The following is a 20,124-nucleotide window of genomic DNA, read 5'->3' on the forward strand; positions in this document are numbered from 1 at the left end:
ACAGATTGATTTCAGTTTTTGCTTCACCTGTAAAGAAGCTAAAGATGGGAAGCAAACAACATAATACAGTCAGCCCTACATGTCCCTGTCTTCTGTGTATCCTTAGATTCAACCAACTGAGGACTGAAAACATTAAAAAAAAATTCCAGAACTCGATAAAGCAAAACTTGAATTTGCCACACTGACAACAATTTACAAAGCATTTACATTGTATTGGGCTTCCCTCGTGGCTCAGCTGGTAAAGAATCTGCCTGCAATGTGGGAGACTTGGGTTTGATCCCTGGGTTGGGAAGATCCCCTGGAGAAGGGAATGGCAACCCACTCCAGTATTCTGGCCTGGAGAGTCCCATGGACTGTTCCATAGGGTTGCAGAGAGACACAACTGAGCGACTTTCACTACATTGTATTAGGTATTATAAGCAGTCTACAGGTGATTTAAACTATATGAGAGGATGCCATTTTATTTAAGAGACTTGAGCATCTGTGGATTTTAGTATTCAAGGCAGGTAATACCAAAGAATGACTATTTAACTATGGTTTATATTCACTGTCTTATAAAGGTCTTACATCAAAAGGCTGGTCAATTTACATATATCTAAGTTAAATTAAAATGTTTAAAGTACATATCATTTTTTGGCGATTTTCTACTTTGACTAACTTTTTCATTAACCAACTTAACTCATTCTTTCTGAATCAAACGCTTTGACCAATTCCCCCCTTTTTCCGATTACTAATTGGATAGAGTAGAACAAAAGATTCAAAAACACTTGCGCTTCTCCTAATTAGAAGCTGATAGTAGAAGAGACATACTCAAAGGGAGCACAGACAAGAACTTGGCCTCGGCTTAGATATGAGACAAGCATTGGCAGATATTGTCATGAAGAGGGATTTCTGAAATACAAAATCTGCTTTTTAAAATGAGTCTCAGAACTGAAAATGTTAAAAAGAGAAAGCCATTATCTTTATATAAGCACTTGCCTATTCTTGAGACTCAACTGGAGTATAGCTCAGTTCCTCTCTTCTTTCAGTGTTTAACATTAAGTAGGTTTAGTGCTAGGATCTCCAGACATATGACATTGAGAATTTCACTTTTAGACTATCAGTAGGTTGCCATTTTTTTCCCTGTTACATCTTTCTTTTCGTTTTTGGCCATGCCACAAGGCATGTGGGATCTTAGTTCCCTGACCAGGGATTGAACTCATACCCTCTGCTATGAACTCTAACCACTGGACTGCCAGGGAATGCCCTAGGTCGCCATTTTTATTTTCAACCAAGCACCACCATTTCTTACATAAATAACTGCAAAAAAATTCAGTATGTGTGAAGACAACAGGAAGTGAAGGAAAAAAGAATAGGATTGCACATAACTTTAAGAAAGAACAAAAGAGAAAGAAGCCTCAGGCTCAATTTGACCAGCACTTATACTAGGTACAGTGTTAATAAAGGCCTTCAATCTTTGTCCTCAGATTTTCAGTTCGTAAAATTTGATTTGATTTTCTGCTTCCCCTTGTTATTTTATTTAAAACAATCAGGTAATCCTCAGGAATTAATTGAAATTAATTTCAGTTGAAATTAATCCTATAGGTAGCCTGAGATACCATTTCCTCAGGACAAACATATCTCGTTCAAGTTGCAAAAGTCAACTTAGACTTAATTAGAATCCCCTGCAGCTGGGTTTGTTTTGTTTATGTTCTTACATTTCAGTACTGCTTTGGGAATATTATTTCTAATGCTGAAATTTGTTCATTTAGTAGTAAGTGTTCTCTCACATACTCCTTTCCTCCCTTCCTGTAAGTCAGTGTTCAAAATTTACTCAAGTCAGCAGAGAGAGAGAGGAGAGAGAGAGAGGGAGGGAGAGGCTGAAAAAGAGAGAGAAACAGAGACAAACAGCAGTGGGACAGACAGTCATCTAACACTGCGAGGCAGAGTTGCAAACCGCCCAAATCTAGTTATAAAACTAGGCTGAACTGATTTGGCTCCCATTTCTCCGCTTTCTGTCCCCAAGGGTTGCTTTCTTTGAAAAGGCCTCTGTGTCTCTTTTCCTATACTGACCCCTCTGTGAAACAGGAAGAGGCAAGGATGGGAGGTGAAGCATCGGTAGGGGCAACCCGCTGAGCCAAGCATCACTCCACTCAAGCAGAACTGAGGTGGAGGCGGGGAGAAGCAGAATGGGAAGCAGGCAGGATCTAGAGCAGAATGAATCAGTCCTATGGGGAGTGTGAATGTCTCATGCATATACAATTACTCATGAATCTGAGAGCCTGATACACGAATCCCCGTGGGCAGAGCCTCACGTGGGAAGGAGAGTGCGTGTGTCGTCGAGACGCTGAGAGGAAAGGCTATCAAGAGGGCGCATCTGTCAGCTTGCACACCTGGTCTCTCAGGTAAATGACACTGTCCTTTGCAGGTGAAAAAAAGAAAGGGCAGCAAGGCAAGAAAGGAATGTGAAGTGGAGAAGAGCTGTGCCTCTCAGATACAGTTTACTTACTTTAAAAAATTTTAGATTAGTTTTATTCTTTCACTCAAAATTGTTATCTAAAAATCCTGGTGGAGGGAATTTCCCGGCCGTCCAGTGATTAAGACTTTATGCTCTTACTGCCAAGGGCCTGGGTTTGATTCCTGGTCAAGAAACTAGGCTCTCACAAGCCTCGTGGTCAAAAATATTTAAAAATAAATAAAGAAAAACAAAATCTAGGTGGATGTACTCAATGGAAGAAGGACTTCTATACCCCAATTGAGATGACTAAAAGTTATAAACAAAACATAAAGGGAGACAAGAACTCTGCTTGCAGGCAGTGTGTGACCAGGCCTGGAAGCCTCTTTCCCCACATCAAAGGGTCTTGTGAGAAGAGGATGTATACAGACAGACTAGTCCAATGCCTGGCACACAGGAGGTGTTCACTTCCTACAAAGTGCTAAGCGTGGCTTGAAGGAAGTTTCAGCTTCCAGGCAGGGATCTGAAACCTACTCAACAGAGAAGGAAATTCAGGGCTTATCAAATTGGTAAAATGGCTTCATGCCATATGAAAGTGAAAGTGTTAGTCACTAGTCACTCAGTCCTGTCTGACTCTTTCTGACCGTAGCCTGCCAGGCTCCTCAGTCCATCGGATTCTCCAGGCAGGAATACTGGAATGGGTAGCCACTCTCTTCTCCAGAGGATCTTCCTGACCTAGGGATCGAACCCGGGTCTCCTGCATTGCAGGCAGACTCTTTACCTTCTGAGCCACCAGGGAAGCCCCCTTCATGCCATGAACTGTCACTAAGTAGGGATGTTGAGAAAATCCTGACCTGTTACAGCTCTCTCTAAGGAAAGGATTAGTTTCCAGCATAACCAGTTTTTGAAAGTCAAAGAACAGGTCACTGATGTGAGCAAGGATTCGGCTACAAGGATGCCCAAGAGAGCCTTGAAAGGCTTCAATTCATGGCCCACAAGGGATCCATCTGTTCAGCCAGTTCACAGAAGCCCACCATAGCATCCTGATCGGGTGGGCCAATGGGTGTGGCTTGATTCAAACTTTAAGTTCAAAATAATTAAATCTTAGAGGAAATCTGTTAGAAACATAGCGAGAGATTAACTTGGAGAAGAGTAAAAGAGAAAAAAAAAAAAGTTTTGGCTGATCAGCAGAGGCTCCCGCAGGCAGCTTGTAAGCCCATTAATGACTTGGCCTGCGTCCTGGGTGTTTATGGATTCACAGCTTGTTTAACTTCTTGTATATTCCCAACCATTCCCCAAAGTGTGATATACCTCATTTACTATACAGTGGTTTAATTGCACTACAAATGAGTTTACTCAACCAATTAGAACTCCATATACAGCTAAGATATTTGCTCAAATTTTATAAAAGTGCTTCACCAACAATCCTATGCCAGAATTTCACTTCCAATAAAATCAAGCAGTGCTCATACCCACAGATCCCTTAAATCAAAGTTCAGTCTTCTTTCTCATCAAAGAAGAAATCCTCAGAGGATCCCCAGAACGAAAATGGACTAAAAGCCAACAATATACAAACAAAACCCACACACAACCACATGCTAAAAACGATCTTCTCAGGCAGAAGAGTTTCAGTGAGGTCCTTGAAAAAAATAAAACATTGCAAAAAAAACCTAAAAACATCAGAAAGCATTTATAAGCCACACCAGGAAATATGCCATTTGACATAATCCTGAAAACAAATCAGTGAAGCATAGAAAGGACTCACAAATATTTAAGTTCTTCACTAAGTTAATGGTGTGGAAAATATTAGAGGTGAAAAAAAATTCTAGGAAGAAACATCCCTTGTGGCATAACAAACATCATTTCTATCTCATCTGCTCGTGTGTGTGATAAATGGCAATAAATGTCTACGGGATGGTTTATTGCCCTCTACCTACAGATGGAATTGGGATTCATACTTAATTAAACTAGAGTTCTAGGCTGTCTAAAGTGGATCAGGACACAGTTTGTGTATGAATTATCCTTCTAAATTATTAGTAACTCAAGAAGGATCTTGTCAGTATTGACCTTATGCCATGAGAAAGAAACTCTGTGTCTATAAAACTGAGTCAAGGAAGGGGCACCACTAATACGATCAGACTATAGCATACAGGCCAACTGAAAAAAAAATTCTGGTGTAACAGAAAGACAAAGAATTTTATTACTTTATATTTTCAATCAGCCTTCTTATTTAAGTACTTCTCTTCCAATGCTGACTGCTGGTCAGGCAGGAAATATTGGCTAATTCTCAAGAAGAAATGCTATAAATGAATTTATATATATTCAAATATATATATATATATATATAAATATACAGCCAGATGTGTATATGTATCTATATATCTACACACAAAGAGGCATGTAAAAATATGTTCCCTTTAGAAATTTTTGCTTTCTAAAGTCTTTCTCTCCAACCCTCTACGATAATTCCCACCCATGTCACTTGAAATATTTTCTGATGAAGTATCCAGTGAAAAATGATTTGGGCTTCACCTTACACCCATTAATGAAGGAGCAGTGATCTGAAAACTAAAGTCCACAACAATATCTATTTGGCACAAGATCAATGTGAAGAATATATTTCTTAGGTATGTTAAAACACAATAGTTTTCTTGAATTACTCACCCATAGGCTCCATTGCTGATCAATTTAATCGTTTCAAAATCACTTTCCCGAGGTTTCCTTCGAAGTTTCAGGGAAGCATTAGAGCTCTTGGAGACAAAATATGGATGTTAAAAAAACACAGCACACAATTTAAGAAAATGATTTTTGCAGCAAAATAACTAATATCTGAATTACATGCTCTCTTGTTTAATATGTTAAAGTGCAGTATTACAGCCAAAGGAACCTGGGGGACAACTTTAAAGACGAATCTTCCAGAGCAGTGCCGATAAACTATTCCTCAAGACAGTGGCTCCGTTTCACTGAAGTGAACCTCATTTCCGGGAGATACAGGCACCAAGGTTTTGAAAATTTCTGATTTTAATTTACCTCTGTAAAGTATTCAGGTGAACTTCATCCTAGTCTTTTAAATTCTTTAAAGTCATCTTAAAGTTTTAAGATGTTAAGTCCAAAATGCCAAAGCTTAATTCTGCTTTTAGTCAATCCGAATAGAATGGGCTGGAGTGGCTCTATGCAGGCTAGTGGATCATGTGATTTCTCTGCCCTTGACCCAGAGCATGTCTATTTCACTCCTATGGCAACCTTTCCTGTCTGGAGAAGGTAGCTGGCAATGACTGGGATGGCCAAGCAGAGCATGCCTGTCTTTCTTTACTTCCATTCACTGTAAGTCTTACGAGGGTTTAGATACCAAATTTCAAAAAGACAGCCCTTTTAAAAGTTCAGCTCAAAGAATAAACAGTTTTGTTTTTCTACAAAATTGTCTCACACTCCATGTGTCTTAGCACTGGGAGGGAGTTAACAGTCATTTTGCTTCCTCTGCAGAGACCAGAATCCCCTCATAATTTTGGAAGAACCTCCATGACTCTGAGGAATCCTCCCCTGCTCAGAGATGGCACCCGCTGACCTGCTGCCCACCATCCTTGGAAGACTTAGACTGACCTTCCCACCTTCCTCAAGCCGGGGTTCTCTCACCGTCCTGGATGACTTCAGTATCTACACAGAGAGCTCACCAAACAACGCAGTCTGGGTCTACCTGGCCTTCTCATCTCAAACAGCTCCCTTCTCTACTTCTCCCTGGCCTCTGGCCACAGGACCTGGGTCTTCTCATCCCCTGCCAGCATTCTACCTCAGGAAACATAATCCAAGGCTGGGACCACTTACTTGTTCAGCCACCCCACTGTGACTGCTCTCCACAGCTCGGGCTGCAAAGACCCTGAACCAATCTCTTGTCTTATTAATGCTTCCTTACCTACTCCCATGAATGACTCCTAAGCCACCTAGACCATCCACCAGAAACTCTCCCTCTGAGGGCTGGAAGATCCCACACCTTACAAATGACTGCCTGCTTGATGGCTCAAAGGGACTTCAGCTTTAGCACATTCAAAATTCTGGCAGTTATAATGAAACTGATTAAAAAGTTGCCTTTATTTAGCATTTACTACATAATGCTGTCCTAACCATTTCACACAGACTACCTCAGTTAATTTTTCATATATATTTTAGAGATGAAGAAACTGAGGTATAGAGAGATTCCTACAGCTAGTGAGAAGTGAAGCCAGGCTTGAAATCTGGCACCCTGACTCCAGAGTCTGGGCTTTTCATCCCCCAGGCTACACAGCTGCCCCTCTCTCCTCCCCACCCCTGACACTTGGGGGTGGCCCATCCTGGTTCCTCTTCCTCTGTTCACAAATAGGAAAGACGGCGTCAGCATGAGGACCTCTCACCTGTGCCACTGCTGCAGCCTTTCAGATGGCTTCCCCAGGGTCCCGCCTGCCTGCTCCCTTCACCCCACCTACTTCCTGCACTGCGATCAGTGTGACTTTCTTCCCGCTGTAACTTTTAGGGTCATCTCCTTATCTACTCCTCCCCTCCCCACCCCTCCATGCCACAACACACACACCTTTCCTCCACAGCACCACAGCTTCCCACTATTCTTCGAAAGAAATGATTTGACACAGATGAACAGCAAGGACGTCTGTGTCCAGTTTTAAGCAGAGCTGGAGAGTTTTAACATGAAGCTGAAGGCTACATGGTCACCGTCACTCTAAAGCCCTCAGAAGCACTCTCCTACCATGTGTCTCCTGATGTTTCCTTGGCCTGGAATGTTCCCTCTGTTCCTTCTCATCCTAGTAACTCCCCACATGTCAAGCATCCCTTCTTTAGGAGATCTTTCTGGACTGGCAAGGTGAAGGTAAATCTCTTTATGTTATGTTCCAGGAACACATGGCCCTTTTTCTTCATCGATCTCCTTCAAGTTTCTCATTTTGATTTTTTGTGCATGATTTCCTTATATTATTTTGTTTTTCTTTGAAGAGAGGGGCTAAAGTTGTATACCTAGTGCCTCATCTATAGAAGCACAACAAATATGTGTTGAACAAATAAAGTAATTAACACAGCCAAAATCTCCAGATGCTCATAGACAGAAAAACCAACATCATGTTTCATCAAGAAAGATACTTACACTCACTGATTCATCTGTTTCTGGTGTTTCTGCTGTCCCACTATCATAGTTTCCCAGTTGAGCCATTTCTAAATTGAAAAAAAAAAAAAGCAAGATTTAAGAGAAATAGGACTATTGCAATTGGACAGGACAAAGACCCTAATGCTGGGAGGGATTGGGGGCAGGAAGAGAAGGGGACGACAGAGGATGAGATGGCTGGATGGCATCACTGACTTGATGGACATGAGTCTGGGTAAACTCCGGGAGCTGGTGGTTGGTGATGGACAGGGAGGCCTGGCGTGCTGCGATTCATGGGGTCGCAAAGAGTCAGACACGACTGAGCGACTGAACTGAACTGAACTATGCTATTAATAAAACTAAAGAAAAACTATTTTCTTCAATATTAAAAAAAAAGAAAAATTTACTCTATACTCCAAGGGACACATGGGGAAACCTTAAATCCAAAATGGCAAGAACCAACAACTGATATTTTGAAACTGTTCATTACATGCCCTTTTCCCAAGAACTGCATTCCTTATGAACACTTAGACATAGTCCTACTCAGAAGTGGGCCTCTGCTCATGCTGGCAGGATTCACTAGCAGGCTGACAGAATCACCACAGCCTGGAAGGGGTTTGGAGGGCTCAGTGACTATGCCTGTAAACAGATACTCAAGAGAGGCAAGTTTCCTAGGCTCCGATGGGCATCAGAGATGTACTGACTGTAGCTCAGAGATTGAGTCTCAAGTTGTGATGAGCCACCCTTTGCTCCATTCCTTCACATGCACCGAGAGCAAGCATTCCTAGTACATAAGAATTTGCAATTTGTCAGAAAGGAAGCAACAGTAAGTGTTAAGAAGAGTTTGGAGTTGAAATGACTTGAGCTACCACCACTAAGAGTACTTAGTGAGTTTTTAACCTTGGGCTCTTTCTCTGTAGGATGGAAACAATGCTGTTTATCTCAGTTTTTTATGAGTATGACAAGTGATATGCATGTAAAGCTCTTAGCATATTAACTAACAAAAATTGAGTGCTTATTGAATGTTGATCGTTATTTATTACTATTAATTATATCATGTAAAGTAGTCAGTTCTGGGCTGGATGCCACATGCTTGACACCAGTCTAAAGTCTACCCTAGTGGTCTAGTTAAGAGACAAAGAATTTAATTGTTCAACCAATACTGGAATGCATCCCTGAGTTTATATAAGTAAATGAGAAAACCTAACTCATTTTATGGTTTGTTTTGATTTTTATACTTAAGAAGAAAAAAATGAAACACATTTTATTAAAAAAAAAGAACATGAAAGAATTTTCTTCAAAACTTTGATAGGGGGTTATCTCTAAGTGGTAGGATCACAAATAATTTGAATTTTCTAATTTTAAAAAATCAAACAAGTGTAATAAGAAGTTATAATATTTAGTTACATATTTTTGTGTGTATCTAATATTATTTCTTATGCTCTCAGTATTTCATGTATTCATGTTCTTATAAATATAATCATCCTTTTCTTGGGAGAGATTACACATAAAAGATACGAAGCAAAGCAACACTAGAGTGTTGCCTTTAGAGAAAAATTAACTCCAGAAATTAAAATAACTGGAGACTGACACTATACCAGGTTACTTATAGAGGAAATCCAGGAATTAAAAATTAGCTCAGTGAAAACTGTGTGCTTTCTTCGTGTCATTCAAATGAGTCAACATCCTATGTGGCTAGCACTGTGAATTTATGGACTAGGAGTTAAATTATAATGTATTCAGTTGGAGAGGCTCAAAGTATGCATTTGTGTGTCATGTCTGACTGTCTGCAATCCTACAGACTGTACACCACCAGGCTCCTCTATCCATGGAATTCTCCAGGCAAGAATACTGGAGTGAGTAGCCATTCCCTTCTCCAGGGGATCTTCCCAACCCAGGGATCGAACCTGGGTCTCCCGCACTGCAGGCAGATTCTTTACCGTCTGAGTCACCAGGGAAGCCCCAAAACAGCAACAGCAGCTTATTAAGCATTATTATACATCTTGGGTGCAGAGGTGAACTCATATAACCCTAAAACAACCGTATGAAGAGGCGCCATTATTCAGGTTTTCGGGAAAGCACTGAGGCACGAGGACGCTCTCACAGTGTGATCAGGGTGATCCACCTACAGTACTGACACTCTGGGCAGTCCCACACCAGACCCTCACTCCTAACCCTTACAAGCCAAGCTTCAGGTCTGCCAGTGTCCAGGATGACAAGAAGGCAAACATACGTAGACCAGAGTTTGCAATAATCATGTTTTAAGTGCTATGGCAAACAGATTAAAAATTATCCTTGGATCTGAATCCAGAAAATTAAAAAGTTAAAAACACAACTCCTAGTGATAAATTTGTATAACTAAACATGAAACTTGTCAAAAATCAGTGTTAAACATTTTTTTAAGACTATAAAGGTATATAAATGGCCTCAGATTATTCCCCTACCAAAGGTTCAGTCTACAGCGATATTTCCCGCCAGGTAAGAAAACTGTGAAGAGCTCACTCAGTCTACAATTCAAGGGCTGACACAACCTTGACTCTACGAGCGTGAAGACTCACTATAATACACTTTGACAGCCTCCCCCACTCCAATTATTTTCATAAAAAAACAAATTAAAAGATGGTTCTGTTTTAAATAGAGTTGCTGCTAAATAACTATTATCTGGGAAATACATATTATTTGTAAGCAGTGGGTAGTAATGGAATGGAACCAAGAGTCAGCTTTTGAAGCAGGAAGCTAAGGCATCATTTTGTAATGCCTGAAGAGATTTTTAAAACTCATCTAAATACCATTAAACATCTGCCCTTTTTATTTCATTGATTTAAACCATTTCTGAAGACTCATGATTCAAAAAGGTAAAGATGGTAATTTAAAAGCCGTGGGGAAAAATCTCTCCCCAGGGAACTTTTCAGAAAAGCAGCTACCAGTCTCCGATAAGTGATGAATCTGTTGTGGTATTGCTTTCAGTACAGTATAAATTTATCTGGCATTATCTCCCCGTAATGCATGCATCATTTCACTGGAAGCAAAGATTCGATGGCCATAAGAGCAGACAAAGTGGGGGAAATAGGAGAGCAGGCAGAGAGCAGCAGGTTCCCAGGCTGTAGATGGGAACATATCTGTGCCAACAGTTAGCATCATCACAAACAGTTTAGCAAGATAAACACTGTTTGCAAAATCAATTTAATGAACCAGGAAGACAATTTTGAATAAAGGAGTCTATGATTGTTTTTGAGTCTTTTCAGGCAGTATATAACCTAAGCGTTTTAAATGACAATCCCAAACAATAATGAACAGGAAAAGGTGGTGACAGGAGTGGTTTTCCAGTATCAGATTTGGAAAAAAAAAACAACCCACTAACAGTGTGCTTCCCCTTCTCTGTATTTAATAGCAGTAGACTTTCTTTTTTTTAATCAAGCAGAAATCCTTGCTTAAGTTCTAGAAAGCCTTCTCTCTCCAACTGGCTCCCCAGTATATATATAATAATATATATATTACTATTTTTCATACTTTTCTGAAACAAGTAAAAATAGATTTATGAACATTGCACCTTACTTAAAGTTAATCACCAGTGATTAGTTACCTTACTCCTCACAGTGAAATGTCACTTTTAAAATAAATGTAATTAATTTCTTTATCAACATTTAAAAAATGTGCACACCTGAGAAGAATCAAGTAGTGCTTTGCAGGAGAAAAAACACCCAGAGAAGATGGAAATCTAACCCTTCCTGGAAATAAGTTTCAGGCTGAGAAGCCTTCAGGATTTCAAGGTCTCTTCCCCACTTTAGGTAAACCCAAAATTCGATTTAGAGCTCTTTCCTTTGGATCACAATTGGCCCCCAGATTTGGCCTTTTCACCAGATAGAGCCAAAACATGAAGAAAAAGGAAAGATTTGCCACTAATGAGGCCATCAATGAGGCCATGATGCATAAGCAGGTAAAAGGTCAACCCAACCAGGTACTACTCACCTTCCAGAGGATCTTTATTGAGGCCAAGCTGGCTAATGATGTACCTGGGAATGTCAGTTTTAATACCCTGTCCTTCTTTGGCATGGCCTTCTGCTGCTTCCAATAGGTAGTAAAATTCTTCAGGATCAAATTCCTAACAGAAGACAAACACAGATGTATGCTTCTTTGAGCCAAAATTGTCTAATTTTTATTACATAAACCCCATTCACAGTGAAATTGCTGGATACATATGGTTGTAAGTTATTTATACTGAAAGAAGGCAAAAGGATTACTTCATTTAAAAAGCATATAATTTTCAGGTTATATTCAAAGACTAATCATATTCTAAGACATTTAAATACTTGGTAACCTAAAGATAATTTCCATTTCCAATTTCCTTGTAATGTGACTTTGAAGGTACCAGGCTCCACTTAAGCTATCTATCCTACTAAAAATGAACAGGTCTGAATTTTTAATTGTGCCATTTTAGAAAAGCTTTAAAAATCCATGAATCTCCTCCAAAGAGATTCAGTTTCTCTCGCTGCACAAAGAACCTAAGAAGAAGCAATATGAGAACGCATTTTTCTGAAAAGTTTTGAAGGAAACTCCTTTAGTGTAGAGGTGTCCAAAAATATTAGAAAGAAAAATCTCAAAATTACCACTTCTATCATGGAACTCTAAAATTATGCTATTAATATTCACATGATATGAACATTAAGAAAGAAAATTACAAAACTTGTACTTCCAGTTACCTCTGTGTAAAAACTTGGTAATATTCTCTTAAGTAGTTTACCTTTGGCTGGCTGCTGCCTCTAAATGAAAAAGCACGCTACAAATGGAGTAAAGCCAAACAAAGTCCACACTCAGTACCCTTTGCTGCTGCTGCTGCTGCTAAGTCGCTTCAGTCGTGTCCGACTCTGTGCGACCCCATAGACGGCAGCCCACGAGGCTCCCCCGTCCCTGGGATTCTCCAGGCAAGAACAATGGAGTGGGTTGCCATTTCCTTCTCCAATGCATGAAAGTGAAAAGTGAAAGTGAAGTCGCTCAGTCGTGTCCGACTCTAGCCACCCCATGGACTGCAGCCCACCAGGCTCCTCCGTCCATGGGATTTTCTAGGCAAAAGTACTGGAGTGGGGTGCCATTGCCTTCTCCGTCAGTACCCTTTACAGAAACCTAAGACCAGAGGCAAGGCAAGATTGGAACTACAGGCCTCAGATGAATGGCTGGGAGAAATAGTCCCTAAAATTCTCAAACTCCAGTTTCATCTGAGCTTTAAACAGCTCAAAAAGCAGCTCACTTGTTTCTATCTTTGATAGGTTACATGGACCTTTACAGCTTCTCTTCTGATTAAGATTGATTCCTGTAAAAAAAGTCATTTCCTCTTTAAACCAACATCTCTCTTTGCATGTCTGCTGCTGTCCAGAGAAGCAGATTTCAATGCTAAACGGTATTTCCCCCAAAACTGAACAACTGCAGGAAGTACAAAGCTGTGGTGCATAATTCAAAAGGTACAACACAAAGAGCAGGGAAAAAACCAGTCTTCCTTCTGCCGGTATCTGGCAGTCACATGGCTCCCTCCTCCCAGAGGCATCCGGAGTATTTTGCTTTCCCTTTATTCTTCCAGAGACACTCCAGTGCTGAGTGGTGCTTTTGAGTCTAGGAGTCTAAGAGTCCCTGCATTGATGGAAAGACTTCCTCCACCATACGCCTACCTTTCTCCTCTAGACTTAGCCTCTACCACATCTCACTATGCACTGGTATAAGTTTACGAGGCTGCAAACTTTCACTGGTATTAAAAAACCCACACATCTTAATTACAATAAGAGTAAAACCAAACTAATATCACCCAGTATGTATATGTGTGTACATGTAAAATTCTGAAAAGCTGTATTGTGCACAATGTTATAAATATCAGTACTCCAACCTTGTGAACTTAAAAGTGAGTTTTGATACTACTTGAAGCCCCATGAAACTATTCTTTTATTTGAACCCTCATCTTTGTTCACAGTGTTGACTGACATTTCAATAAAAACAACGTAAAATAAAGATTTTCAAACAGGAAAATAGTCACTGACTAAAGAAAGTATAATTGATAAAACAAACTAATTGTGGAAAATCTCATTCCTTGAGGTCTGGATAAGGCCCTACTGTATTCTCCAAATGGGCTGCTGCTAAGCCCTTATTTCAAACATGAAACACTTCAAAAGTAAGAGTTATAACCACAGGTTACCATTTATCCTAGCTCTGATTTCCCTTTCTCTGCACCTTGGCATCCCCAGAAAAGTGAGTCACAGTGAATGTCTTGAATGAGCCCAAACACAGAAATTATGCTGAGATAAAGTCAAATGCATTATTTCATGATCAGTTTTTTAGGTTTGACCAGAATGTGGTAACAACCATCTCTTAATGCAACACAAGTCCTAGAATTTTACCGAAAACCAGGGAAGGAAAGCACAGATGCTGTCATAAACATTCATGAGTTGCTGTTCCTCTTGACCCTTTCTTGGGCTTCTTTGGTGGCTTTAGACTGTAAAGAATCTGCCTGCAATGTGGGAGACCTGGGTTTGATCCCTGGGTTTGGAAGATCCCCTGGAGAAGGAAGTGGCAACCCACTCCAGTATTCTTGCCTAGAAAATCCATGGAAGGAGGAGCCTGGCAGGCTACAGTCCATGGGGTCTCAAAGAGTGGTGTGTCACTTCACTCTCAAAGACTGAGTGACTTCACTTCCTCTTTCTTGACTCTTTCCATTTAGCTCTGTCTCTGAAGCCAAATGCAACTGGAGCTTTCAGGTAGTCCCTGTTTTCCCACAGTTAACAATAAATAACAAAGTCACCTCGAGGGACAACTCACCAGGCACTCTAATAAGCGAGCAGGGCGGGCAATAACAATCAGGATCTTTCGAACTAGTTGTTTAATAAATGCCAGCTCTCCACTTTCTGAACGATTGTGAGCCTATGAGGAAGCAATGAAAAGAATGATGAGACAGTTGCTCCATTAAATGGGAAAGAAAATCAGCAAAGCGTGCTAATTAGATAACTGAAAATATTCAAAAACTAAGTGACTTAGAAAATACTTCTAAAAGATTGATAAGCAGACATTATCTCTACATAAACGGACACTACTAAACGTCTAGATCTACAAAATGGCTCCATTAGCTACATTTTAATTGCAAAACGTTGATTTATTCTCTGCGTTAAAAATCAAACATTAGGGCCCTTAATGTGAGCCATGAATGAAGGAGACATTAAAGGTTTATGACACATCAAGTACATGATACAAGCAGAGTGGATAGTTGATGAGGAACCTTGATTTTCCACATATAACTGGAGAAGCTGTATGCTGCTTACGTCAAATGTTAGGTGAATAATTAAATCAAAGGCGACTTTCCAAAATGTAGGTTGAGAAACTATATACAAGCAATAACAGAACAGTCAACATTTAAAAGAAAAAAACAAAGAAAATGACCACTGGGGAATGATTATAAAATAAAATGTGTTTAAAGACAACCAACTGGCAACTATAACTATAGATCCTGATGATGCTCTTTATGTTACACGTAAATATACTCCTCTGCCCAAGAGAAAAATTTCTCTAAAAGTCAACAGTTAATCTATTATATGGTGCATTCAGATGATTTTTTGAAACCCTAAGATTTTTTCTAATTGCCATGAAACGGCTTTCCAAGTCTATCATATAGAAACAAAATTAAGTGGGGTATTTCAATGTAAATAGCTTTGGCTATGGATTCAAGCCTTCACAGAGAATGCCTATAAGGAATGAACCACAGAACTTAACTGCTAATTATAATGATATCCTGATACAGAACTGAGAAATTAAGGAAAAAATATCTCACAGAGGTAAATACATTTTTATCGTAATTTACAGTAGAATTGGTCTATGACACATTGGAAACTGACAATAAAACTCCAGAATACAGTGTTCACACAAAGATAGTCTGAGGAAAACTGCCTCTGTGGGCTACAAAAGGTTGAAATGTGAGAAATGGGGACAGAGCACAGAACTCTGTTGGGAGGTTTAGATGGGAAAGGGAAGAAAAATAGCGGCTGCTTGTCAGAGAGGACTGTCTCATCTTGCCACAACTGAATTCAGTATGAGCAAGGACAGATGGATTCCTAGAAAACTAGGATGCCAATATTTTCATTCAGTTCCATGCAATTATTTACATAATCATCCTTAGAGAAAACCACCTACGGTTTTATTTACATGGGCATAATGTATGCCTATGGGATACAAAAATACAATATATCCAAATATACAGGCTAAACAGGTTTTACTTGCAGGCTGGGGATGATCAATTTAAATCAGGACAGCAATATTATGCACTAATTCCATCCCACCATGCACACTCCCTTCCTGTCTTGGGTGTTATCAGGAGCTAGGCATGCAAGTGTTAGGCCTGGAAGGGGCCTGTGTTTATCTGTCGTTTTAGAGATTGAATATTTTGTTAGAAGAAATATTGACACCAATGAAAATGTAAGTTGCCATTTACTACCCTATACCACATGCAGGTTAATTAATAGGACATATGGCCTGAAAGAAGCCAGCAATTTTCCATTTAGCTTTTCCAGATATTAGAACTAGATAGCATCATCAAATAATGCACATATATTCAGGCAATTTATAACTTTATGGTTAAAGAGGGGGAAAAAAATCACTGCTTCAGAATCCTTCACAATCCACTTCTCCAACAGCCATAGATTGCTGGGTCCCAAGGTTCCTGTAAACGTTATTACATTAACTTTCTATTACTCTAAATGTTGACTGGAATCAATTTATAGCAAGTAGCAATCAATTTTTTTCTTCTTCTTTGCTTCTCTGTAACATGAACTCCATCTCATGGTTGAAACTTGTTAGGCAGATGCACTCACAAAATTTGTCTTTTTTCTGGGTAAAAGCAAAACAAATTAAAAAACTTTATAAGGTCCATACCTCCTGTAGTAACTTATCTAATTTGTGCTGTAATTCAAGGAAGTATCGTGAGGTGATGAGACCCTGGTGGGATTTATCCAAACAATCGCGAGCCAGTTCGATAATCTGATGGTGAGTGAAGCTGAGCACTCCATCTGCAAGGGGGAGAACGTGGTCTGGAGAGTAGCTGGTGATGATCTCCTTTAGGCGCTCTTCCATCTGAGCTGTAGCCTGTTCTCAGAAGACATGCACACACAGACATAATACAAGGAAACACAAATAGGTAAACAGCACAATCATCACATTTATCTAGGATTTTTGGAGACCTCTACAAGTTATCAAATAGAATTCTAGAAATTAAATTTAAAAGAAGCCTCACTTCTGTATGATACTATAAAATGCCACATACATATATGTCATTATACATGTGTCAAAACCCACAGAGTATACAATGCAGGAGTGAACCCTAATGTAAACTATGGACTTTGGGTGATTACAATGCGTCAGTATTGGTTTGTCAGTGGTAACAAATGGGCCACTCTGGGACCAGGGGTGTGTGTAGGGGGTTGTTGATAAGAGAGGGTTGTGTATGTACGGGGTCAGGGAGCATTTGGGAACCCTCCGTACTTTCTGTTCAACTTTGCCATGAATCTAAAACTGCCTTAAAAATATAAAGTCTATTTGAAAAAAAAAAAAAGAAGAGGAAGAATAAGCCTCACCAAGTGGAAAAAGAGGTATATATGAGAAACTGAATCTCCCAGGGTGATAATTACTTATTTTCTATGCCTTATCAAATGTAAAATGGTCCATGTAAGCTTCTCCAAATAACTCAGGATCTGTGAATTGCTGTGCTGTCATTTCAGATCTTGGGCTCTTTCAGATAGTTCGCTGAAAATATCAAATACTTACAGCTCTGTTTTTACCTATTCAAAAATCAGAACTGAAGTTAGAGTTCCACAGGACGGGCCAACAGTTTGCTCTCTTGGCTGTATTTTAATGTACCAGGAACAAGCATCTCATACCATCAGTATCCTTTCCTCAAAAAGCTACATCTTGGGCACAAAGGTCAAAGGGATTCCCTTGACAACATAAGTCTAAAATTTCCTTCTCAGTTTTTATTTCATTCTGTGGGATCCCCGATTGCCTAATCAATATTCCTTGCTTGCATTTACTGTATATCCTGGGAGATTCCCTCTGTCTCCTGTTCCTTTCTAAAACCCTAACCAGTATTCACTGGTAAAGTCAGGATCTGTTTCCCTGGTGAGCAAGTGACATGTGATAAATGGCCGAAACGACCGTAATCAATGACATCAATGTTGGGTTCATTACAAATAATAAGTACTCTACTCCTGATTTATGAAGCCGAGGATTTCCTTTTGCTCTCTTGCCTAGGGTTACAGAGGTGATAAAGGGAGGAACGGGGACAGAATGGAGCGACTGTTTCTCCCAAATGTGTAGAAACACGCTGGTGGAAAAGCCATGGAGACTAGGTGATGGGGATGGCAGACAGCAGCTCTTTGCAGCTGGGGCAACTGGCATCAACCCATCTCCAAAGGCTCTCTGGTTCAGTCCAAATTCTACTGGCCCGTCTAACGGGGAACACTGCAACTGGACTCTCCTTCTGAATAAAGAGGATTAGACTTATAATTGCTGAAGAGATTGGAAGCCACAGAAAAGAAAAATTAGGTGAAAAAAGTAAAAGACTTTTGTGACATAGACCAATCTACAGGCTTCTGAGGAAGCGGAACAGTCTCTGCTGGACCAAACGGCAGCAGGCCCAGAACGGGCAGAAGGAGCCCCAGGGGGAGCCCCAGAGTCTAGTGGCCTTTCAAAGCAGACGCGCATGGAGCATCTCACCAGCTCGTCACACTGGGCAGGTGAACCAGTGGGATTTACTTTACAGCCATTTCAGTCCACAGACTGTGTGGCTAATTCTCAGCAGCTTTTAAAAATGCTTAGTGATGTTACCTTTCTAAAGAAGGTTACAGTGCTATTTTATGCGAGTCATGACTGGACCAGACCATTACTTCCCTCAACAAAACCACCTTACAACGTTTAGATGCTAGACATCTTCAATTCATTACCTTTGGGAACCTTTCTTTGTAGACATGGTTCATCATAATTATTTCATGGTCACAGCAGGCAGGAGAACGTCCAGGGCTGCAAGCAAAGCAAATTACCCTTTTAAACTTGCCACAGCATGAAATGAAAATAAGTTTTTTATTTATAAACAATGGGTTGCAACAAAAGTACTATGCGGCCTTTGTAAGAAAAGTATATTAGGTAATAAACTACAAAATCAGTCATTAGCACGCGCACACACACACACACACACACACACACACATACTCACAAACAGAGAAGCCCTGAATACCATTCAAAAAGAAAGCTCCAGAAGTAGAATGCTGAAAATTAACTATAGGTGCAATATAAAAGTTCATAAAACATTCTTAAATTGCAATTACATTTTGTATGTAGCGTGTACTTGTGTGGTTCCAGAAACCACTGAATGAACTGGGATTCATAAGAGAGTACAAACAGCAATGTCCAGGACACGCTGCACTGTCTAATTTCACACTGTTATCATACACCTGCACTCTGCCACGTACCACTGAAGAGATTTAAGAGTTTTCCACAGCACAGGTGTCACCACCGAAATCCATTTTCTAGCTGGGGTTGGGATGCTGAGGCAGGCACCGTGTGCAGTATCAAACAGAGGCACCCAACTCTGAGGTTTTCTTTTTATTTCAATAGTAGGCTCCTGCTCCTTCCTAGTGCCAACACGGTTGGGCAACTGCAGTGTGACCTTATGTATTCCTGAGAAGATATAGCTGCTTGCACTAGCTATCCTGTGAACTCCTTTCATAATACCAAAAATGGCACCCATGTGGTAAAATACAATGGCTCTAAATGAATTCATAACATTTTATTCCGTATCTCAAAATAATCTAACATGATTACATCATGTGGCTACAACCCTTCTCAGCAAACTCTGATGTTCAACTGAATACCTGAGAAACTAGGTTTCATAATAAACCCTCCTATCAAAGCAGGCCAGTTCTATACACCATGGAGATCTCATATTCTGGAGGACCCAGAGATGGACTACCTGCTCCCCCTGCAGAGAAGGACCTGTTGTCCCAGCTGCTGGGGCTGTAGAAGCCTTCAGCTGTCAGACCCCTTGGACATGGCCTCAGATGCAGAGTCCCCTCAGGCTTCCCCTGTGGCTCCATGGTAAAGAATCCACCTGCAAGGCAGGAGCCACAGCAGACAGGTTCAATCCCTGGGTCAAGAAGGTCCCCAGAAGAAGGGAATGGCTACCCACCCCAGTATTCTGACCTGGAGAGTTCCATGGACAGGGGAGCCTAGTGGGCTATAGTCCATGGGGTTGCAAAGAGTCAGACACCACTGAAGCAACTTGGCATGCATGCAGAGCCCCCTCACCCAAGGCCAGGTCCTTCCCAGGGTACTACATCCCAGGACTGAGTGGAGATAGAAAGGAAGGGTCATTTGGTCCAGAGGGACAGCTCTGATGGGTCATGTCATCCTCAGAACTCCCTATGGAGTTGGCTGTGGCTGTTAGGCCTGCACTGTGGCTGGACTTCTCTTCTGCTCAATCCCACTACCCACTCCTTCCCCCGACAGGTGTAATTCCCAAGCACTCCTTAATAAATATTTTTGTCTCTCTGTTAGA

The 20,124-nt window shown here is 40.5% G+C and overlaps 1 protein-coding gene across 12 annotated transcripts in view; it reads right to left on the reverse strand.

Moving 5' to 3' along the window:
• The window catches only part of MAST4 (microtubule associated serine/threonine kinase family member 4), a 620,856-nt gene that overhangs the window by 47,939 nt on the left and 552,793 nt on the right, over positions 1-20,124 (reverse strand). For all 12 annotated transcript variants that reach the window (XM_061393377.1, XM_061393375.1, XM_061393374.1 and 9 more), the window contains 6 exons: positions 18,515-18,590; positions 16,452-16,661; positions 14,352-14,453; positions 11,523-11,655; positions 7,557-7,624; positions 5,099-5,184 (listed from right to left, as the gene is read on the reverse strand). In XM_061393377.1, the coding sequence (XP_061249361.1) occupies positions 5,099-5,184; positions 7,557-7,624; positions 11,523-11,655; positions 14,352-14,453; positions 16,452-16,661; positions 18,515-18,590 (675 nt within the window). The remainder of the gene's footprint in view (positions 1-5,098; positions 5,185-7,556; positions 7,625-11,522; positions 11,656-14,351; positions 14,454-16,451; positions 16,662-18,514; positions 18,591-20,124) is intronic.

The sequence above is a fragment of the Bos javanicus genome, chromosome 20 (genome assembly GCF_032452875.1).
Source record: "Bos javanicus breed banteng chromosome 20, ARS-OSU_banteng_1.0, whole genome shotgun sequence".
Classification (NCBI taxonomy): Eukaryota; Metazoa; Chordata; class Mammalia; order Artiodactyla; family Bovidae; genus Bos; species Bos javanicus.